Genomic DNA, 23,095 nt, shown 5'->3' with positions numbered 1-23,095 from the left:
TTCCTTTTTTTCTTTTTTTTTCTTTTTTTTTTTTTTACAACTTTAAATACAGTACTGAGTATAAATTAACCTTACATTTAAAAAAAAGCAAAAAAATTAAAATAAAACATCTTTACAAACCAAAAGAAATTATTTTGGAACAGCAAAACAAAGTAAGACTTGAGGGCTTGGGGATGGAGGGAGGGAGGGAGAAATGTGCCACCTTGGCAGTGGTACAAGAAGTGCTCTGGGCTTGCAGGAGGTGAGGACTGGGTTCCTCCACAACTTGTAACAGCTCCCAGGTTGTGGCTTTGGCTTCTTCCCCAGTCTCCCTCCAGGGCTTTGCCCTGCAATAGAGGTGTGTGTGTGTGAGGGGAGAAGTGGCCGGAGGCAGGAGGGGCAGGGGGACTGCTGCAATCACTCTTGGCAGGTGTTTTCTGCGTGAGTAACTGCAGCACCCAACATGGCACTACCTGAGACCATCCGAGGTGAAGCTGGGAATTTCTATCATATGTAACATTTCTGCTAATGGTGACTGAGTATTAGGTGTGCAGAAACAGCTCTTGCCTACACAGTCCTCCTCCCTCCTCAGAGATAGGCACTGGCGCAGGAGGGACTCTACAACTGACTCTCCAGTTGTTCTCCAAGTCCTCCTCACTTAGAAGAGCTCATTTCTGTCTCAGATGGCTGCTGCCAACTGCAAAGACTCCCCTCATTTCTTTCTCTATATCTACACAGAGCTGCCCACATCATGGATCAACTTCCAAACTATGTGGATTGGGATCATCTGATGGGCAAAGAGACCAAGAAGGAATTTGAGAAGAAAAATGAGAGGAAAATGATGGGAGATGTAGAGATGTTGGCAGAGAGAGATAAGGGGAAGCATGACATGCAGGACACCCAAGAAGGGGTTAAAAACCTCATGGGAATAACATGATTCTGCTTTCAGGACCACAGAGCAGGCAAGGACAGCTCACTGAGATTAAGTCATGCTTCTAAGTTTAACTGTCCTTGGTCTTGTTGTGGTGCCACTTCACCTCCTGCAAGGAAGTTGTGCTTGGGGGATGGTGCAGAGTGAGAGAAAAGGGCAACAAGAGAGAGAGAGATCAGATGATGCCTCTGCCTGCCCCATCCTGGGCCTCGCAGGCACGTTGCAGTAACAGTGTGCTTTTCTGCCAGACTAGTGAAGCCAATGCGTGCACGTGCCTCTAAGCTTCCTGCCACTGGGGAATGAAACCCATTTAAGAACATATTTATATATATATATATATTTATATATGCATGTATAAATACACATACACACACGCACGCACATGTATATATATACACACACACACACACACACACACGTATACACGCACACATACAGAGCAAATTTAAAAAATAATTTGAGTCCGAGCCTGGAAAGTTGAATTCTCCACAAGCATGTGCAAAGATGGCTCCTCTTGGCAGGGGCCAGGGGCGTGGAGACGATTCTGCCGCCGTGTGCTCCTTCCCCACCATCCAAACACCTTCCAGTCAGCACCAGGAGCAGGAGGGGAAAGGGAGGGGGGGAATGCATTTGGCTTCTTTGTTTTGTTTTTGTTTTGTTTCTTCGCTTGTTTGTTCTGTTCCCCGAGATGTTGTATATCTTAATGGTTTTGGTTTTTCTTTTTTAAAATAAAATATACACACGCACATTAAAAATATATATCTGTCCAGGTAGGCTGATAAAAGTCCTTAGTGCATTTTCCATCATTGGTCGCTGCTTGCAATCTGAGACACGCCTGTTTCCAAAATATAGGTCCAGTGCAAGTGTAGATCTCAGCCAGGCCCCCCAGCCTTACCAGAAGCATGAGGAAAAGGGAGAATATTCCCCTTCTGGCCTCTGTCTGTGTGGTCTTCTCCTTTCCTTAGAAGAAATTGGACCCATTTTTCTTTTCACATTTTCCATCCTGTCCTCTGTAGCAGGGAAGGCATTGTCCTGTCCTTGTCACAAGTGGCTGTTGGCATTCATGGTTTTATTTGTACTCTGTTCTTTTCTCGTATATATATATAAAGGTCATCTTTGTCCTTTTTTGTGTGTGTGTGTAAAACTTTAAAATTATGCTAATAAATGAAAGAAAGGAGACTTTGGTGGGAGAAGGTCCACTGATGGAAAGGGAAGCACCAATTGCCATCTGAATCAGACGTCGAGGCAGATGGACAAAGAGGAAAAGTTGTCACTCCAACGACCCCATGGGGGCAATACAGCAAATATATTAAATAAACCTGGAAGTGAAACAAAACCAAACACAGTATTAGAATATGTAACCCTTTCCCCCTGCAACTACCCTTCTATTCCCTTTTCTCCTCTGGAAATGTTTGTGTCAAAATGCCAGATTAGAAGGCTGGAAGGACTTTTGACCTTCTCTATTTTTTACCCTGAACAGTTTGAGCCAGAGCTGAGATTTGCATGGGTTTGCATCATTTTCCACCCTGGGAACTTCAGGCTGGCCAGCAGGATCCTGGGATAATTCAAGCCCTCATAGTACTAAGCATGGGAATCCCAATCCCAAGACACTGCTAGGTGCCCCTTGCCCCCAGCTCCTGAAATGCCACAGATGGAAGCCCACCATCTCCTCTCCCAAGGTAAGGGGAAGTGAATGTGAAGTGAGTGGCCTGGGCTCATTCAAGGGGCTGCAGCAGAGCTGGAACCACTGAGCCATGGGCCAGGGCTCTCTCTGTTAAGCTGTGTCACCTCTCTCTAAATTCAGCTCCTCCTGATCTGTGCCCTGACTACTCTTTCTCTCTTTTCTGTACCTTTCTCTCTCACAGGGAACCAGGGCTTATTCTCCTTTCCCTTGTACCAGTGAAATTCTTCTGATGATGAGGGAATTACACAAGTTTACACAAGTCATGGAGAGAAGAATCAGACCCTGGCCTGATGAAGTCCAGATCTCTTGCTAGAGATTCCAGTTCTCCTTTTCCCTGGTATGACCTTTTTTATGCACATAGGTTTCCCACTAGGAGAATGATGAACTGAAAGTGTTGCTCCTTTTCAGTCTTTCTGCTAACTTGACTAATGAAATAAAAGGAAAAGGGATCCCCAGAGCAACATTAATTCTCTGCTTTCAATGGAGAATCAATAGACAAAGGAGGATGGGAGTTGCTCCACAGAAGAGATGAATTACATGGACCCCGAAAGGATTTAGGTGTAGAGAGAAGTCAGGCTTGTTTTCTGCCTGTAAGGGAGGCAGGGAAGGAGAGGGCAGGGCCCAAGAGCAAGGATGGCTGGAGCAAGGATGGCCTGATCCTTCCAACTTAAAGGCATAAATAGGATGCACATGTTGGCATCCAACCTAATCCTTCCCCCTCCTCAGACCCAGGTTTGATCCTGCAGTAGCCCCAAGCTGAATAAGTGGCCAGTGCTGTGGGAAGGGTCCAAGATGCCATGTCCCGGGAGGACATCTCTCCCAACTAGAAGAGTAGTTTGCTGTTACCTGCCTTGTGCTCTCTCTCCCCTGCCAGCACTTCTATGCTATGAGGATTTCTTTCAGCACTTTCTTATCGTTGACATGCTTGTACTTCTTATGTTTCCTCTTCTGTGCCGGCGGCCGGCGTACTCGCTGCCTCTGAGAGACAGCGGCTGTGGTGAACGATGGTGACAAGCCTGCCAAAACAGAGGGGAGAGTGTCTGTACAGTGAGGGGCAGCCGGCTCATGTTGAAATATCTTTTTCCACACATTGTCAACAAAGAGCTCTGCAACAGGAGGGCCACAAGGCCTCTCTCTGTTCTTCTGTCCCTTGTCCTCTGTTCTCCACAGTCTCTGCCCTCTCCCTTTTCCCACCATGCCCTTCCCCTCACCTCTCACCTTCCCCTCCTTCATTTCCCTCATTTTCAACCCCTTGCAGGCAGGCAGACATCCTGGGAAAGGTCCCTCGGCTGGTATAAACCAGCGAAGGCCTGTGGGATTCACTGGAGCTAAGTAGATTGAAACCAGTGGAGGGCTCTTCCCTCTCTCCTCAACCTCTCTTCTCATGCCTCCCTCCATTCTACTAATGTCAAGATCCTTACGTCTCTGTTCACGTGGCCCTGGACGGATGTTCCTGGGAGGCGGTCGGAACACGGCCTCACACCGACACTGCACATGGTCCTCCAAAGGCACAACAACTTTTTTGAATTTTGGCTTCCTCTGGACAAATTCGATCTTGTTCACCTGGTTGGAAGAGAGAAGCAAGCAAAACATTAATACAGCTGCAGCTCCCACTCTGTAAAAATAATCAGTGTCCGTGCTCCTCAGTACTGTCTTTCTTCCTAAAGGGTCAGAAGGCAGTGCATGAAGCATGGTTCAAATTTGGGGATGGTGTGTATGGCAAATAATTCTGAACACACCAGCAGAGCAGACCTAGACTAGACAAGTTTGGATGTCTCTGGTTGGTTCCCCTGTTCCTAACTGTTGCTGCTGCTTAAGCAGGATGACTTGGCTGATCATAGTCAGGAACATGGAGCATGCAGAACTTGCTAGCCTGTTTCTGACAGATGTGATGGTGGAGACCTGGGGGCAACCAAAACTAATTCCCACAGCAAACTACAGGAAGGGCAAAAGGAGAAAAACTCAGGCCCAATGCAAGCTAACATAGCTTCACCAGCTCTGCTGAGGCCTGTCTGAATTTGTCTCAAGCTCTTTAATAACTTGCAGGGCTGAAGCCCTCAGCTCTATGTTTTATGGGAAAGGCGGTGCTCTGGAAATTCCCTCGGACTCTCCACCAGTGCTGACTCAGAGGGAAGACACATTGCTCCACATCCCACCACAGGGCACAAGCCTTCTAGGGGGTCCTCCCACTCCAGCAGCAGCCAGGCCTGACCCCACTCAGCTTATCTAACAAGACTGCAGTCCCTGAAGTGCTCCGCAAGCTATAAATACTCACTGTGCCGTGTGTCTGGGATGGAATTCCTCTAAACCCACTGCCCCCAGCAGCATCCCTCAGCCAGTGCTGAAGCAGCCAGGCTGTTTATCTTTCCTTGAAAGCCCACTCCACACACTTCAGACCACACGCTGCTCACTAGACAAACACTTCCAGCCAAACAATAGAGAGACCTCTGTCCTCAAAGAAACCATTTCCAGGTCACTTTTTCAGGCTGGCTTTTGACCTCTCACTTGTTTTTTTCCAGAAAAACAACTCCTGCTCCCCCCTATTTTTCCCCTCATTCAGCCTGGCTTTTCTGAGAAAGGAATTTCCTGATGAAAAGGGCTGTATGAATACAATCTCTCCCAGCCAACCTCTGCTGCCTGCCCGGGGGAGTCTCTTGCAGCTCAGGCAGAGGATTAGTATGGGATGAATATTATTTTTAAACAAGCTGTCTGGGAGGAAGCTGTGAGGAGATCACTGGTAGCTGTGAGGGGAGGATCAGAGCAAGAGGTTAGCCATCAGGTGTCTGCTGGCTGCTGTAGCAGGTCAGGAGGTAACTGTTGGCTGAGAGGGAGAAGCTGCTTCAGTGCGTCTTAGAAAGAAGCTGCAGCAGCAGTGAGGGGAAGGAGACTGACACTGCAAGCCCTCCTCTCTTTGCATCAAAAACAGTTCCTGTGAGGAAAGCGCCCCACTTCTTCTGCTCTAACGCAGCAGTCAAGGCTGCCTTGAGCCACAGAAAGGCCCGTGGCATGGAGCTGCAGCTGGGGATGGTGCCCTGTAGCTCTGCATGGTGACAGTCCCTAGCTGCTGGACAGCACCAGCCCTCCCAGCAGCTGGCATGGACGTGACCCACACCAGTGTCTGCAGCGCTGCGTGGCCAATGCAGAGGTTGTGACAACAGAGGGGGTGCAAGGCAGGCAGCTGCGTGAGCCTTGCATATGAGACCCGCTGTGGGCTTGGTTTTGGGGCATTGGGATGGCAGTGGGCGGCAGGAGGAGGGAGCAGTGGGAGGCGTCTCCCTTACCTGGACATGCCGGACACGGATCTGTGTGGGGCGACACTGCACGTTGCGGTTGTTGCAGCACCCGGAGCAGCGCTGCACCTCCACACAGGGTGGCCACACCACAAAGTTGGCATTGGTGCTGTCCACCATGTTGCGGGAGATTTCAAAGACTACCTCCCGCGTCTTGCACTCTGCAAGGACAGCTGTCTCTGCTGCTGCCAGAGCATCTGTGGAGGGCCAAGAGAAGAATGGGGGATGAAATGGGCTTTGCAGCTGTTACCATCCCACTGCAGCCACCTCTACTGGAAGAAAAAGACCCCGCATGGCTCTCACACACACACATGTTCTTTCTCCTTCTCTCACCCCTCCAGCTCCCTCCTGTACAGAGCCATGCCTGGTGGAGGAGGCCCCAGTAGAATAATTCTTCTCACTGCAGCAGCACAGTCCTAGGCAGGAGATGACACTTCTTTAGAGCCAATCAGGACTGGCAGGATTTAAAGCAGAGCAGCTTGCAGAGCTCCAGACTCCCTCTCCTGCCCTCCTGGGGTGTAACACCCAGCTCCTACTCAAGGCTCAGACCCTCATTCTCATCTGTGTACACATACATGCTCACTACAACCTCTACCCCTACATCTGTATCTCAGACACGCATCTGCACCCACCCATGGCTGCTAAGGTAAGTGCCCCAACAATCACAAGGTGCAAGACCCCTGACTCACCTAGGCTTCGTCGCTCTCGAGACAGGGCCACAGGGTTTTCACCAGGCTGAGTTGCATTCAGGGTCAGGCTCGAGCTATCCTCCTCTGCAAAGGGAAAGACATGACCGTATAGCACCAGGTACAGGCAGGAGAAGACAGCAGGCACTTGTGCTAAGATCGCTAGGCAAAGTGCAGGGACATGGCATAAGCCACAGTCCCAGAATGTCATAGTAGGTGTAAACCCACCAGCAAGGTCACAGCTGTGCTGGAGCACACTCTAGGTTTGCCCTTGGCTCAGACTGGGCAGCTCAAAGCAACAAGCCTACCATGAAAGAGGGGTCCCACTCAGGTCAGGGGGAGGAAAACTCCATCTCAAGAATGATAAGGCCCATGCCAGGGCTTTTTGGTATCAGAGAGGAGTAGCAGAGGGATTCAGATGGCCAGCTGAGACCAAGATACAGCAAGGAGGATCAAAGACCAAAGAAGACCAGCAGAACATTTGGTATATAACACTGAGGTGCTTTGCTGGGGTGACTTGGGACTGGGAGAGCTGGGAGGTGAGAGGGCAGGTGAAGGAGGTAATGTGTGGGAGGTGGTGTGCTTGCATTCTCCCTCCCACCACACCTCAGCTGCTCTAGTTTTATGACAGAATAACAAAAAAACAGAGTTAAAATTACTTTTCCTCTATACTACTCTTAGGTAAGTGGCAGGATCTGGAGGTGGTTCAGTCAGCGATGGGAGAGGAAAACTGATAGTATTCAGGCCAGCCCTGTGCGGTTCCCTCCCACCCCACTGCCTTTTCCCATAGGAAGTGCTGAATAGAGAAATGCCCATAATCCCCATGGAGCACTCCAACACACAGCCCCTCCTGAGCTCTGGACAATGGCTGCACTCGAAGATAGCTCCCACCCAGCCACAGCTCTTTCCTTCTCTGACCTGCTTTAGCAGCTGAAGGAAACTGAATGGACGTCAGCATCAAGGGAGCAATTTTCTTAAAGGGAATTTGGGGCCAGTGGAAGATCTCTGTTTATCAGATGCATGATGGAGCAGACTTCCCTTACCCATCATGTCCCATTCCTCTTCCTCAGCTCTACCCTAGTGCAGCCCTCTTTTAAGGGGGAGCAAAGACTTTGCTATCTGCTCAACTCTGAAGCAGCTGCTGAAGGATTTGGGATAGGTGCACAGAGGCAGGAATCGTATATGCCTGAGCAGTCAACATCTACATAAGAGGTGGCGAGACAGACAGACATCCTTTAAAGCAGCTAGAGAGGTGTGATCAATTCTAGGTGACATTTATCTCTCCCTGAGGCAGATGCCCAAAAGGAGAACTGGTGGATCATGCTGAAGAAGGGCCTGTAGTTCTTTTGGGGCTGGAGAAAATGCCTGGGTGACTGGCTTAGATGACACACCTGCTTTGCAGGCAGCCACAGTTAAAGGAGATGACTCCCACTCTACACACCACTGTTGTTGGGTCTGCAGGTCAGGAGAGCACTATCTCAGCTCATCTGCCTCCTGGAGCTGCCTCATTCTGGCTCCTTGTGCAGCTGGTAGAGAGAAGCAGCTGTGACACATACAGGGTGCACGGACAGCACGGGGAATAACTCCAGACACTTTGGTATTATTTTCCTAACATACTAATTAGCAAATACTCAAATTCCACACAGGGCAAGCAAATGTCAATGCCCCTCGGTCAGTGTTTAGGAGCAGATGAGAGCCACGGGGTGCAACAAAGAAACTGCTTCACAGCACCACTTTCTGTTTCCCTCACCAGCCTTTCCCATCTGAGACCTGAAGTGAAACCAGTGACTCAAAGCTCCACAGACTTATCCCATACCTCTGGGCGTCTCAAGACAACGAGAGAAGCCCATGTTATTTCTTAGCCATGAGGGTGGTTAGTAACTGTGATAGAGATGTATCTGTTCCTTAGACATCAGGACATGACAGACTGCACACATCTTCTCAGCCACTCCTTCCCCACTTGTCCATCCTGTGCCACCTTGCACTTTATCAAATGGGGGGGGGGTGGGCTGCCCTTTGACCACAGGTTGAGTTGATGAGAGGACAGAAATGGAGGGGGAAAATAGCAACAACTGTTGACTGGAAAGGAATCTCCTATTGAAAACCATGTCCCTCCCTCCTCCAGGTTGTCCTTCTACACCCCAGGTCAGCACTGAAGACAGTTGGGGTGGGGGGGACCAGCCTGGGACAATCCAGCACAGCTAATTTTGGAAGTTGCCCCATTGTGTGGCTTGTGGACAAGGAGGAGGGAACTGGTGAGGGCAGGGAGTGGCCCTGGCAGTGGTGGGGAGCCTCGTCGCCTCTTTCTAAGACAAACAATAGCTGAACACAGCTGGTGCCCTCCCCCTCGCTTTCCCCCCTGCCCCTCCAGGGCCGTTTTGAAAGGCAGCGGGAATGCTTTTGAGACTGCGCCAGTGGTTGGACTGGCATAGGAAACAAAAGCAGGAAATTCTGTTCCCCCGTAGATAGTGTCTCGGCAAGGATTACAAAGCTCCAAACAGACAAAACACGAGAGAGAAGGCGAGCTGGGGGGGCTGGGGGACGACGGGCGGGAGCAGGGTTAGAATAGAAAGGAATTTGCTCTGAAGAGACCGTTTATAAATAAATTCCTGGGCCAGCCCAGCCGCCGTGGCGCGTGCTCCAGTTCCCACACGTGCCAACCCCTCCACACTTCGCTGCTCCTGCTGCTCACTGCACTCAGCCCTGGCCAAGTGACCCCAAGGCACTGCAGACCCTGGAGCTCTTATCTAAGGGCAGAAGGTGAAGCGATGGTACCCTGACTTAGCCCCTGTCCCGTATCTCAACCCTGGACATGTGCTCTGCAGCCCTTATTCTAAGAGCCTCTGGGAGCCCATGGCCTTTTGTGGATGCTAAACCTGAAAACCCACTCAGCCCTTCCCTCCTCTGTCACCCTATTCCCACCTCCCATTTTGCCACCTCCTACACTGATCCTTGTTCAGTTTAAGCCCTCCTGCCTGGGTGAAAAGTGCTGACCTCAGTTTCTTGGACTCACCTTGCCCATCTCCTATTATTTTTGTAAGCCAGTGACCCTTGTTAGACCAGTTAGCAGGAGATCTAGAAAGGCATCTAGTTGCCTTTAACTCCCACAAGTTTCAAGGGGACTAGGAGCGTAAATAGCCAGGTCTTGGCTCCTAAATGGTTCCTATATTTACAGTGAGGTCTGTTGATAGTGTACCTGCTGGAAAATGGAATATCCCTGCTCAACCCCCCAAAGACTTAAGAAAAAATAGAGGAGTGTTTGGTGAAGAGATTTACCTACGGAGTCTATCCGCAGGGCACGCTGGAGGTCACTGATGGAGCGCACTGAGCTGCCACCCAAAATCTCATAAATGTCTTCGGGTATGGGGTCCCCCTGCCAGATGAAAAAAAAAGAAAAGAGAGGGAGAAACAAGCATTAGAGAGGTGATCTGCAAATACCGACTGTGTCATGGAGTGGGATGGGGAGAATCAAGCACGGAGGAGACATAACAGAACCAGTAAAATGCAAAGACATGCATTATCTTGCGATGGCTTTTAAACCTTGAGGACTTTATGCCTCATGAAGGCACAAGCCTGAAACCTAAGCAAAAGCAAGAGAGCCTCTCTTGCTGCCTCTCACAAAGCTGTCTGGAGACTGAAAAAGCCAAAAAATACCCAGGCTGTGCACCAGAGCCCTTAACACTATGCAAGCAGCCAACAAGGCTTCCTTCTCCGGTGCTATATGAGTTCTCCAGGTGGCTTCTCATTCCTGCTGCCTGCAGTAAAGGCGTTTTAACAGACTTCCCTTACGCTATCAGATAAAACCTTCCCAATATTTCCCTCTGTTATGAAACTCCCTCACGGGCTTTGTCAGTTATCGTGTGTATGTGCGTGTGCGTGCGCGTGTTTTCAAACCACAGAGGCCCAATAATATACATCATTTGCATACTCTTTTTTAAAGAAAAAAAAGGTGAGGGGTGGAGAGGAAGATTGACCTTCACAGCTGAGGCTGCTCTGGTATGAGCTCGCAGTGAAACCACAAAGATTGCAGGTGGTGGGCTGAGGAGCTGATTTGGAGCAAAAAACATATGGGAGTTTGGATGTCCCTGCATACCAGCACCAAAAAACCCTAAATTAGCAGGTTTAGCAACATCAGACAATGGGCCAAATTCAGAGTTTTTGCAGGCAGGTGCAATGCCATCAGCATCTTGGGAATTTTACTGAGTGGGCCCCAGTGACAGCACTTAATAAGACTACAAAGGAGTGGTGTGGGAAAGCAAGCGCTGATTAAAACATACTTCCGAAAGACTAGAAAAAGAGATGGAGGAAAGTACTGGCCAAAGTGTTTGCTTTGCTCCCAGCTCTCTTCATTCAGAGCTACTCAAGTGGAAAAGCTGCTCTTTCAGCTGGGTGCTGGATGGTGTCTGAGCCACAGCCCTACACATGTCCCTGTAACTGAGGAGAACTTGGCTCGTGTGCTTGTGAAACACAGAGATTTTCTTGTGGGTTTTTATGGTGGCATGTGTGTGGTCCTCTAGTGTGCAGCTATTCTCTCCCTGCCTGTGTTCAGTGCAGAACACTTCCTTTCTGATCAGAGTTGAGGAAAACCACCAGGCAGGTGGCTAAACGTTGGCTTTAAAGCTTGAGGACTTTTGCATGGCTGACTGAGCCTGGCACTCTCTCACATGTGCCTGTCCCTTGGACACCCACTGTTCACTTGTATAGCAGGGCAACAGGAGTGGTCCCTCCTCAGCCCTGCCAGACGACCCTCTAATACTATAGCTTAAACTAGGACACAGTGGCGTGAAGGCTGCTGCAGCCCAAGTCATGGGGCACAAACCTCGTGGGAAAGCTGCAGAGCAGACAACACTAGTGTCCTAAACCTCCACAGCCAGATCCCCCAGAGAGCTTGAGTCAGATCGAGCCTCCCTGCCCCGGTCCATCCCTGTCACTGTCACATCTCACCACAGATCTGGCTGTCTGCCTGCAGCAAAAAGCAGATTTTACATCCCCAGGCATTACTTCTTCAGTCTCTGAGGGAGAGGGAAGCAGCATCAGTGATGAATGCACAGCAAGAGAGAGACTTGTATAATTCAGGGATCACTGAATAGCTGTGAAATGAAGATGCCTTCTGACAACTCCTGCTGCGTGAGGGAGAGGGGGACCAACAGCCCAGTGCCGGAGAGGTTCTGCAGCACTTCCCTGCCTTGTGCCACACACATTTACTGGAAAAGGGATCATTTGCAATTCCCAGTACTTGCAGTCAGAGCTCAGCGCTGGGTAGTGAAATTGCAGGCTTTTAATGTTTGCACCTGTCAGCTAAATGCATTTGTGTACGAATGCCACTCTGCACAGATGCCCCTGGTCCTTCCTGACATTTAATATGTGTAGGAAATGGAACTTTATTTTAAACTCTAGCACTCACTGGGGGAGAGTGTGGGCAGGTGTTACGAGACCCGGGGACTTTGGAAGTGAGCTGGGAGGTGTCACCTTGCTATCTGAGCAGGGGAAACAGATATGAATCAGGGATTGCAAATGCAGGCCCTCAGGATTTCTGGGGACTGCCTGTAGGAATAAGCTCCACTCCTTGCTCACAGCAGCAGTTTTAGATGCCAATTTTTTCTTGATGCAGATACTACCAGCATGGCTATAGTGTAACACCAGCCCACATGGCTCATAATCCTGTCCTCCTCCCCCATTTTTGTAAGACAACTCTGCTAGTGACAACTGCAAGCCTGTGAAGCTCCTTCCTTTATCCCTGTAGTGCAAAACCAAGTCCAAATCTGGCCTAAGAACAGCTACACAACCTGAGCTGCCATGCCTTGTCCTTGCTCCCTTTGGAGTCTGTCACTGGGAACAGCCATGCCTCTGGCTCCCAGCTCTGTGCCTGAGAGGCTCTGAGATCAAGGCACCACACACACCCAGGCTTGGGGCACTTGTGGGGATGGGACACAGGGAAGCAGAAGTCCATCAGCCATGTCCACCTGATCCCATGGGGTCAGAAGGTGGAGGAGCATAGCAAGAGGTGGGATCCCCAACAGACTAGCCCAAGCAGCTGGTGCTTTCCCTGCTTAGCAGCTCCTCTGGAGTTATTTGTCTAACACAGGTTAACAGTCTCCCTTTTTAACTGTGCGGCAGATCAAAGAAGACTTTTGTCTCAATGGACTCTTGGCTGGCTGTCAAGTGCCCCAAGGCCTGGCCTCGTATTCCTGCGAGGCCCTGAACTCTTAGAAGAAAGTAAGTTTGTTCTTCCCTCCCTCCCTCTGCCCCCAGTTCCTGACTCTTCCCTGAGCTGCAGGGGCACCCCCCAATCTGCCAATCCCTTGGCAGGGACGTCCACTCCCCTTCTTGAGCTGGGTGCTGGTGCTTGAAGGGCAAGCACCACAGCACACCTGACAGAAGCCAGTAGAGCACCTGGGCAGAGGCTCTGCCTGCCCTGCAGCTGCCCTGTGCTGTGGCTGTGACGCCGGGGTCTCTTGGCACATCAGCTTTGCCTCCCTCCTCCCAGACATCCAGCAGTGCTGTTTGGCCACTACAAACTGAGACAGATGCAGCAACGCCCTGCAAACAAGACATTCCTCTGTCCCTTCTCCCCACACATGCACTCCCTCAAAACCTGCCTCCTCCCTAACCCCACCACCTCTTGCCTCCGGAGTTTTCTGCCAACATACGCTTTTGAGAACCAGGGATGTTTGAAAGGTCCCCTTGCCATCACCTGCTGCCAAGGTGGTGCAGGAAATATGCAAGACTGTGTTCCAGTCCTCCCTTGGGCAAGGGTTTCAGAGTCTTGCCTGAAAGTGAGTCTCTTGGTAGCACAGCAGGTACAGAGGAGGAGGGAGCAAAGATTGTGCAACCAGCAGGGAAGGCAGACCCTCAGGGCTCAAAGAAACAAGGCAAGGATACTCCCAAGGTGAGGACTCCTCCAGTTCCCTTTTCTGTGCTAGTGTGTGTACACATACCCACGTGTGACCGCACACAGAAGGACAGAAGGGTAGCAGCAGTACCAGTTTGGGAATAGCAGGGAAGCACCCAGCTATCCACTCCTCTGCCCAGGAGAGGAGAACTTTCTGAGCACCTCCACACTGACCATGGCAAGGAGTCTTGGCAGCAGAGTCTCGAATGATCAGCTAGGCAAAAAACCCCAAACAAACAGCATTTTTTAATTCCCTCTGAAGCTGACTTGAGGACCCTGAGGGGAGACTCTACCGCATTCCCTGGCAGAGAGCAAGACCAGCAGCACCTGCCACCAGCCCTCCCCTGGCACAGGTCTTCCACCCTTCCAGCACCATTCTAGGCTACAGGGGGACTCCAACATCCGCCTGCCAGAGGACCCCACAGCAGGCACAACCCTCATCACATCAGCCCCTTCCACGTGGGATGGAGGGTTATGTTTTCCCTCCTTAAAATAATCAAACAATGTTTGATCTAACCCACGTTCCTAAAATACAGCCAGACCTACCCACCCTTTTCCCATTTCAAGGGGGACTCCACTGCTCCTCCACGCTCCCCCCACACCTCCCCTGCAAGGGCTGGAGGCATTTCCACCCCCAGGGCTGGTCGTGTACCAGCAGCACTGCAAACAGCTCAGGAACCCTGTCATTCTCTCCTGCTGCTTCACATCAGCTGATGGTGAGAGGGAGGCAGGGACGACTCGCCTGGCTCCTTCCACGAGCTCACCCCAGACATGTCATCCATCCCAGCTTCCACTGCTTTGTCCTTGTCACTGCCTCATGCTAGGAAGACTATGGAAGAACGCTGGAGCCTGGCAGCAGGAAGATGCAGTGGGGACCTGGGCCGAGGTTATAAGCAAGCGCCCAGCCGCACCTCATTCCTTGGGAATTCCAGAAAGCCTGCCAGTGGGGCTTCACCCCAGCACAACCAAGATGGGCTCAGCCCATCTCTGTAAATGTTGCAAGGCAACTGTTATAGCCCGCAGGGCAAATGCAAATAGGCTTAGCATCCTCGCTTCCCAACTGGCAAATACCTTCCCGCTGAGGCTTGTACTCCCTCTGGCTGGAAGAGCTCCAGGGCGCTCCAGCTCCAGGTGGGTGTGATCGCAGAGGGAAGAGGGAGAGGGACTCAGGAGGCTCCGTCTCCTCCTTCAGGCCTCTACTGATCTGAGGAGCTACTGCTTCTCATGCACTTTCTCTGACAGGGCTGGGAAGAAGTGCAAGCTCCGTTCAGAGGACAATTATGGTTCAGCAGTCTGGTAGGAGCTCTGCTGTGTGTGCTTGGTGCAGAGGGTGCAACACTCTGCCCTTAAAGTAGATGTGGGGACTGGCTGCAGGCAGAAGCATCTACTCAAGCAGAAATGTTCTTGGTTCTCTGGTCATACAATGACAAATATCACAATTCCTCCTATGAAACCTAGGGCCAGAATTCCCAAACTTTAACCCTACTAGGCTATCATAGAGCTGTGCAGTATTTCAGTGTGATTATAGCACTGAATAACAGCTCCCTGGGATCAGACACTTCCACCTTCACCCTTCCCCAGCACCAACCATAGCTGATGTTTCACGCTGCATGGTAGGAAGAGATCTGAGCCATCCACAGAGGAAATACCATCCTCTGCCCAAAACAAACATAACCACTGGGCAGCCCACAGCTTTAACTGCTTCCTTTTGTGGCTTGGGCAAGGGCAAAATGGGCCCATAGGGAGGTGACGTGATGCTTTGCACCCAACCTCTTCCTTGACGCCCCACAAGGGGTGCACCCACTCCCCTGCTCAAAAATGAGGAAGAAAAAGAGAGAAATTATGCAAAGGGAGGAAAGTTGTGGTGGAAGGATGTGTCCTACCCCTGACAAGTTGTAGATCCAACCCACAGTTTTGCCATGAGCTGAAGTGGGAACCTAGCGCTGTGTGGGAATGTTAGGGGCTTTCTGGTCCCCTCAATCTGCACACCATCAGATGATGAAACATGGCAACAGAGGCTAAGGATTTGGGGGCTTGGGGCTCCTTTTCCTCGGCCATGGCTTGGGATGAGGCTTCAGGGAAACTGAAGAGGGCTGGGATGTTCATTCAAATCCACCACCTGGCCCCCACCCTCTGTCCAGCTTCCTCCTGAGCAGAGCATTCAGGATTGCAGGACAAGATCCTTGTGTGACTGTGGAAGCACAGCAGATACTCACCTCCTGCCTCTTCCCATCACCCTAGCTGTAGGCACGCCTTGCTGTACAACCGTGCCACTCCGTATTGGTGCCTCTACCCACGCTGGCCCCTTCCTTGCCCCTTCCAAACCCCCACGCCCTTTCTCCACCAGCCCCTTGGCAATGCCAGGGTGGGTTTCACACTGTGTGTTATTCCAGGGGTGCCAACTGGGCCTCAGTCCCTGCCACACGCACGCTGCAGCGATGCCAAAATCGCTGGACGGGGTGAGAGGCTCGATGGAGCCGTCACCTGCCCCGGGGTGACAGCCCCGGGCGAGGCAGGGCAGGAAGCTGCGGGGTCCCCGCGGCTCCCCAGCAGCACCCTTTCTCCCACATTAACCAGGGGCCGCTTCAGCCTGGTATGCCCTCCGTCCCTGCAGACACGGGGGCGAATGTATTCCCAGGCGAAGTGCCTCCGGCAGCCCCGTCCCGAGGGGAGCGCCCGCTCCAGAAGGGTGCCCGCTCCAGCGGTCGCTGCCCGCCATTGGCGCACCCGCCGCAGTCCCTCCCTCGGAGAGGGGCCGGGAATCGCCCGCCTGCCCGGGCCCCTCGCCCCCTCCGCTCCCGCCCGGCCGCCCCTGGGCTTCACCCGCCGCACCTGCGGGGCGGGAGCGGCCGCCGCCGCCGGCTCTCCCCGCATCCCGGGGCTGGCAGCTCGGCAGCACCGCCCGCTGCCAGCGGCGGAAACTCACCTCCATGCGGGCCAGGGGCAGGGAGAGGATGAACGCGAAGACCACGCCGAAATTCATCCCGACTCCAGGCCCCGCCGGCTGCGGGCACATGGACGGCGAGCCCCAGCAGGGAAGCGCTTCCCGCAGACAGCCCCGCGGCCGCCCGGCCTCAGGCATCGAGGGCGCCGCGCGTTCCCATGTCCTTCCAAGCCGGACTGCGGTGGGAGAATCGCAGGAGCCCTTGGAAGAGGACGTGGAGGTGGTGGTAGTGGTGGTGGTGAGGGGAGACAGAAGTAATTCTCGGTGACTTGCCTGCCTCTGCGCTATCTCATAAGCCCGGTAGGAAAAAAATGCAGTCCCTTGGAATTATACACATCCAGAGTCTACGTCCCCCTCGCCGCAAGGGATGCTTCAGTGGTGCCTTTGGTTAGGTGGTCCACATGCTATTCTTCCTCTTGGTTTTCTTCCTTTTTTTAAAAAAAAAAAAAATGTAAAAGCTTTTATATGCAGGTAACAATGTCTCAGTGTTCTTAGAAAAAGATGGTAATAACAGAATAATAACTAAAAAAAAAAAAAGAAAAAGAAAAAAAACTTTTCCAAAGTTTAGTGTGAAATCCAAAAAATGAAATCTTCCTTAAGGTGTCCTTTTCTTAAAATGCTCCTTTCCTTCCTTTTCCCCTCTTGCTTTTTAGCAAAAAGTTGCTAGTGTACATTGAATTTTTTCGCCTTACATTAGATTCTGGCTCGGCTGCCTTCTCGTTCCAAGTGTTGGCAGTTTGCTTAGACAGGAGGTTTGCTTTGGGTTTGGAGACAGGTGAGAGCAAATGTTTTCACTCTGGGTTGCGTGCGTGCATGTGTGTGTGTGTGTGTGTGTGTGCGTGCACTGAGCCTTGACAAGCCTCAGAGCAGAGCTGCTGATGCTGCCTCCCGCACTCTGTTGCAACAAAAAAGGAAAACCAAAAAAATGCAGAAAAGGTAAAATTGCAGGAGAGGTAAGTGAGCCGATGGGGCTTTATTTTAGTCTGCGAGCTGCAAGAGAGACTAAACTGGCACTCGGGGCTGCTCCTTTTATGAAGGAGAGGAGATGGGTGGAGCATAACTTGCCACCCTCCTCTTGGCTGGGTATCAAGTGAAAAATCTAGTGAGGGAGTAGCAGTCCATTGCTGACAAAATAAAAAGTGTGTTAATTTAAATGATAAATTAATTAAAAATTACTAATGCTGCAGTAACCTGTATAATGTGGCTTTAATATTGCGTGAGGAATGGGGACAGAAATTCCTGCCTCCTCGGCAAGAGATAAGAAGAGAGGAGTTCCCGGCATGGTAGTTTGTTATTTTTTTTGGCCCCAGGTTCTCACTGTTTCAGTCTGGAGCCCATTTCTCTAAGCTCCCCTCACCGCCTTCCTTGCCCTGCTACAGCACTAGCTCCAGGGAGAGAGGCGGCTTTAATATCTTCCATCTCTTTGTGTGAAGGGGAAAAAAAAGAAGCCAGAGAAATTTACTCGTTCCAATAAGACAGTCTGGTGTTGCTTGTGGCACCCGGAGGTATTTTGCTGCATGATTATCTCCACGATGTAATAAACATCTGAAGGGAAATTAAGCAAGCAGCTATTTGCTGTGGGGGGAGAGGGATGGGGAGGGGAAGGCTGCTAACAGGTGAGTTCAAGAAAGAGTCATATCCTATTGAAAAAACACCCATACGCATGCCCTCTCATGTGCATACGAGTGATCTCCCGGCGTGGGGTTGCACACTCGCAAAGCACACTCCAGGCACGACCAGGAGGGGTTTCTGCACCATCTTTGTGCAGGCTCGTATCCACCGATACATTCCTGCACTGTCATGCACCGCAGGCACTCGGCAGGCATTCACTCTGAATCCCAAGCACCTTCCCTGCTTTTTCTATGCTACGCACACGCTCTTATTCAAGCCACTCACATGCACAGCTACGTGCAAATTTTGTCTCATTCACACATCCCTGGGCATCCATGTGTTCTGCTTCACTCTACCCCTCTCTCTTCCTTTCTCACATACATACACCCACTGGCATACCAGTGGCCTCATCTTGCAGTATCACACATGCTCCCTTAGACTGTCTAGGTGCCTGTGAGTCTCATGCAGCCAAACCCTCTCTAAAACACATGGTCTCACACCAGCCCTCGCATATGCACCATCCCAAGTGCCCAGGTATGAGGAGCAACTACTAGAACTGAGCAGCAGGCAGCCCACCAAATGCTCCTCTGTAGTGGGCCATCTGACAACACCTCCCAGGTTGGCTACTACACCCCCGAACTTCACTTTGGTCTCATGGATGTGGGTGTTGGTCAGGAAGCACAGGGACACAAGGAGGACTGGGGGCCCCTCTTAGCTTTCTTAAAATAGCCTAGTCCTCTGCTCCTCCCGTCACAGAGACAGGTCATGTAGACACAAAATGGAAGGTCCTACAGTGGGGCAGTGTGTCAAGGTGCTCTTGAGTCACGAGGGATCACCGCCCTTCACCCTAACCCAGAAGAACAGGGGGCAGATTTCCCTACAGGTGGGGAGTTGGTCAGAGCCATGCGAGCTCTGACACTCGGGCCGTCTGAGGTGCGTGAGTGCAGAGATAAGGAGTGTTCTGGGAGTCCCTCAAACCCAGTCTAAAGTGGCTTGGTCTCAATTCTGGAGCTCAAGGGGGAGGAAGTGGAAATGCAAGGCATACCTTTGTTCATTTCTACCGCTGGAGACCTTAACAAGTCTTTATCTTAGATGCTCCAGCCACGTTAGCCTTGTCCCACCCCAAATTCCTCAGGACGCTCTTAGAATTCCCCTCATTCTCCATCCTGTCCCGCCAGCAGTACCAGCCATTTCAAGTGATGATAATTTTCTCTAACCCCCCAGGCAGGGTGGAGTTGCTACCCTAATGTCTACCTGAGTGCTGAAACTCCTTCTGAAATCTGTAGGAGGCTTCAAAAAAGGTTTTAAAAGGGTCTGGGTCCATCTCACCTCACTCCAGATGGCTCTGGCCAAAGAAACTCTGTAGCCCTGGGCTCCTTGGTGTTCAGCAGGGGAAAGCTGAGGATTTGAGATGGCCAAACCAGCTTCTGGAAGCCCTTCTATCTGAGTAGAAGGAGCTGGGGGCAGCTAGGTCCCAAATGTCCATGACCCTATTATGTGTTTAAGGTTCATAAGGGGTCAATGGAAGCTAAGGTGCATTTTAAGGATTTCTGCCCTCAAATAATTTAGTGTGGCTCCACCACCTTCACGCCACCTGATTCAAGCTGTGTAGGGGGTCCCCCAAGCTGTAGTGGCTGCCTGGCCAGGACAGAACAGCCTGTGTGTGGGAGGGCTGATCAAACTCCTCAGCAGGGAGAGATATTGCTGCCGGAGAGAAGAAAGGACTCAGCAGAAAGCTAGCAGGGACTGCTGCTTATGTCTTGCTCAGTAGCAACAAGAGCTGCTGCAGGGCCTGATTTTGGGGGGGATATTGTTTTTTTAAAATAACTGGCTACATTACATCTTAGCTGGGATAGAAATAGAGTTATTTATTTTCATGTGGATGATGCTGGGCAGTTTTTAGAAGCTCGACATGAGAAACAAAAAGCTAATCCCTGCTGAACCTCCAGACAGCAAGGAAGAGGATGTTTGGAATTTGACTAATCATCTACCTATGACCCTGCCTGGAAATAGAGCAAAGTGATATTCAAGCCACTCAGGCTTCAGTCGCTTTTTCTTACTCTTTCTGTTTTTAAGACAGCGACAGATTTTTCCCTAGTGAGGTCTTGAGACTCACTAAAGGTTTGGGCCAGTCTCACTGGCATAGCATTCAATAGGGATGCATGTCCTTAAAACTGCTGTACCTTAAGCCAGGCGGGTGCTCCTTTGATTCTCTTACTCCTGTGAAATTAGCTTGACATTAGTCCCACAAACCCCTAAAACTAATGGGGATGACTGAATCTTCCCCTCACCTGGCCTGTGGGAGGGGTGTGGAGGCCTGCGGGGCTGTTGATGTCCCAGATGTCACAGGACAACATTTTGAAACCAACACTGCATATATTAGGAAGATGTTTCCAGGCTACCTGAAGTAGCTGGACCACAAAAATGTCCCATTAGAGCATCACAACTTGACAAGGTCTAGTCACAGCTGTGCTAGCTGGCAATGGCCCCACAGACAAACCACAACAAAACCAGATTTCCTAAGAGCCTGTAGCAGGGTTTCTTATTAAAACACTTTCTACATCACTAGAGCTCTCAAACCTGTGAACAGCTGAACTCATCTCCTCGGTTATTTTCTTATCACTAGGGAGGAGAGCAACACTTGTCCGAGGACAATAGGCAGTTCCTTGCTGCAAGGCTGCTCTCCCCTCATCTTGTGGAAAAAATTATCTACTAGCCACCATCCACAGAGGCACGATGTGAGGGGTGATATCTTTTTTTTTTTTTTTAGTTTATTTATTGCATTTCTTTTTAGAGAAGGGAGAGAGTTGTGAAACAACAGGAAGAAAAACAGGGCTTACAATGGAAAGCAAGACTCAATCTGAACAGCTGAGATGTCTCAGCCTCTCCATGATGAGTCCTATTTTGAAAAACAATCAATGGAAATAAATTAGTAGGTGTTGAAAGCCGACGTGTAGTCAGCCCGCCCACTCAAGGTATCTAACTTAGGTGTTGCTCCTGCTCCGGTCTCTGAGTTCAGGAGAGCGATGAGCAATCCCTACGCCTACACCATGGGGCTGCCGCAGTCCTCAATGGAGGGGAGCAGAGCAGCCCTGACACTGAAATGAAGCACCTAGAGTAAGTTTTACGCCTAGTTTTCACCAGGAGACCTGTTCTGTAGGCGTGTCAGTTTTACACCACATCGCCCTGTTGTGCCAGGTTTGTCCCGAGCCAAGTGATCAGAACAGAGCCACCATACGTACCTTTAGGCTGTGGCTTACACCGTTTGCCCCAGAGGCTGCTGACATGGGAGCTGCCCTGACTTCCTAATGACTGAGTTCAGTCTAATGAAGGAAGAAGGAGGAAAGGAGAAGAGAGACCAAAGGAAGGAGACAGAGACAGGCAGGGACCCTGGTGTTTGTATTTTGTGCTGGAGAAAGGCAGAGCCTCAGGGTACCCAGGGCTTGCATAATTTGCCTTCCCACCTCTGGCAGGGAAAATGCTTTCCAAGGATGAGTAAAACCCTGACAGAGCCACTGGCTCCAGGGGAAAGGGAAGGTGTCACCTGGGGAGCAGGATTTCGATGGGACCTGCCAGGCTTCCTCTGGGAACCACCCCCTCTGCCTGTTTCTCCCCATCAAAGGGATTCCCCCAGCCCCTCACCACCTCCTTCATCTCACCCATTCCTGGCAGAAACCTGGCAGAGAGGAGAGGAGAGGACGGGGAAGGGGACGAGCGCACAGACGCATGCAGAGGGCAGAGCACAGTCCCTGACAAAGGCAGAGAGGGAGAGGGGTTGTGCCGGCCATGCCTTGCTGCCCCATGCTTTGAGGTGAAGGAGAAGGCAAAGGCATTTCACATCTCTGCGGATGTGCAGCTCGAGCAGGATTCAAAGAGAGAAGGCAAAGCTGGGGGCACTGATTTCTCAGCACTTTCCTATGTGCATACACGTTCCTACATCAAGTGGGGAGGAGGGCATGCAGCCTTCACTGATCATATCACCATCTATTTCTCCCCCTCCCCAACCCCCAAGTTTAGGGTAGAAGGGAACAATTTCCTTACACTGGCAACCATCCATTATGTCTATGGATATGCTCCCCACCCCATTCCCCCTCTCTTTCCTGTTTTGATGAAAGGAAAAAATGTTCTGCTTTCCTTCTTTATTTTTCCAGACTGGTGAATAGCACTCGAAAGGAATTTCTCTCCCTCCCCCTTCCCCTCTCCCAGTATAATAAATATATACGTATGTGTGTGTGAATACACCACACATCACAGGTCATCTGTTGTTTTTCAAAAGGCATATACTATTTTTGTTTCCAAATTGATTAGGTGGGCAGCGGTCCCCCTTTCCACTGACACCACCCCAAACACTGCTTCCCCTGCCCTCACCCTCTGCCACTCACCATCTCCCCATCCTTTGCCCCTGGGTCTGCAGCGAGTGGCGGTGGCGGTGGCAGTGGCAGCAGCGAGAAGGAAGCTTGCTGAGCTGAAATAAAAATAGCCCCAGCAGTTACTCAGCTCAGAACGTAACATGACTCATGATGTGAAATGAAGATGAGGGTCGAAAACCAAAAGAAGCAGTTCTCCCCTCCCCATACCCCACCACCAGCTATTGCTGCTCACGTCACAGAGCAAAACCCACTTAAAATGTTCCTCACTGGGAGTGAGGGCATTGGCCAAGGTGGAAAGCCTCGTGTACTTTCCACCTGCGAAGATCTTTCCACCTGGGAAGACCTTTTGTACCTTCGAGAGCTGGTACTCTTGCCTGCACCCGTCTGGTTGTGCCAACACTGGATTTGATTTGTTGATGCTCTGAGACCCAACTATCACCTCATTTACCTCTCCTAAGCCATGGGCCTTGAGCAAAACCAACATCCCATCAATACAGTGGGATGACATACTCTGTGGCACCCTTGTACCAGCAGCTGGTTTGCAACAGCACAAAGGCAGCCAGGCACCCGCCGTGGCCTGAGCCTGTGACTGGGGAGATGAGGGAGCTCTTGCCCACCCGTAGCCCACCCTGTGCCCCATCTCCATCACTGGGCAGGGTGGCCTCCGTGTGGTGTGGAGGACAGCCTGCTCCCTGGGGTGTGTGGGAG

General features: G+C 51.1%; 1 protein-coding gene across 3 annotated transcripts; it reads right to left on the bottom strand.

Moving 5' to 3' along the window:
• Positions 1–22,480, bottom strand: PDGFB (platelet derived growth factor subunit B). 3 transcript variants are annotated; one of them, XM_027680776.1, is made up of 8 exons: positions 22,400–22,480; positions 16,389–16,834; positions 9,847–9,943; positions 6,574–6,657; positions 5,876–6,081; positions 4,016–4,157; positions 3,441–3,610; positions 2,048–2,229 (listed from the first exon to the last, which is right to left on the bottom strand). In XM_027680776.1, the coding sequence occupies exons 2-7, from the start codon at positions 16,542–16,544 to the stop codon at positions 3,474–3,476; spliced, it is 822 nt and encodes a 273-aa protein (XP_027536577.1). In that variant the 5' UTR covers positions 16,545–16,834; positions 22,400–22,480; the 3' UTR covers positions 2,048–2,229; positions 3,441–3,473. The 3 variants fall into 3 exon arrangements, with proteins under 3 accessions (XP_027536578.1, XP_027536577.1, XP_027536576.1); XM_027680777.1 differs by lacking the exon at positions 22,400–22,480 and having other exon boundaries at positions 1–2,229; positions 3,445–3,610; positions 16,389–17,387; XM_027680775.1 differs by lacking the exon at positions 22,400–22,480 and having other exon boundaries at positions 16,389–17,387.
• Positions 22,481–23,095: the final 615 nt, after the last annotated feature.

This window comes from Neopelma chrysocephalum, unplaced genomic scaffold (assembly GCF_003984885.1).
Source record: "Neopelma chrysocephalum unplaced genomic scaffold, ASM398488v2 Primary Assembly neopelma1_59, whole genome shotgun sequence".
NCBI classification, from domain to species: domain Eukaryota; kingdom Metazoa; phylum Chordata; class Aves; order Passeriformes; family Pipridae; genus Neopelma; species Neopelma chrysocephalum.
This window is presented reverse-complemented; position numbering and strand designations above follow the sequence as displayed.

Coding starts and splice junctions, on each gene's coding strand:
- PDGFB (XM_027680776.1), bottom strand. CDS start 16,544: ATGCCTGAGGCCGGGCGGCCGCGGGGCTGTCTGCGGGAAGCGCTTCCC. Junction 9,944..16,388: donor TGCCCCTGGCCCGCATGGAG/GTGAGTTTCCGC, acceptor TTCATCTGGCAG/GGGGACCCCATACCCGAAGA. Junction 6,658..9,846: donor CCTGCGGATAGACTCCGTAG/GTAAATCTCTTC, acceptor TTCCCTTTGCAG/AGGAGGATAGCTCGAGCCTG.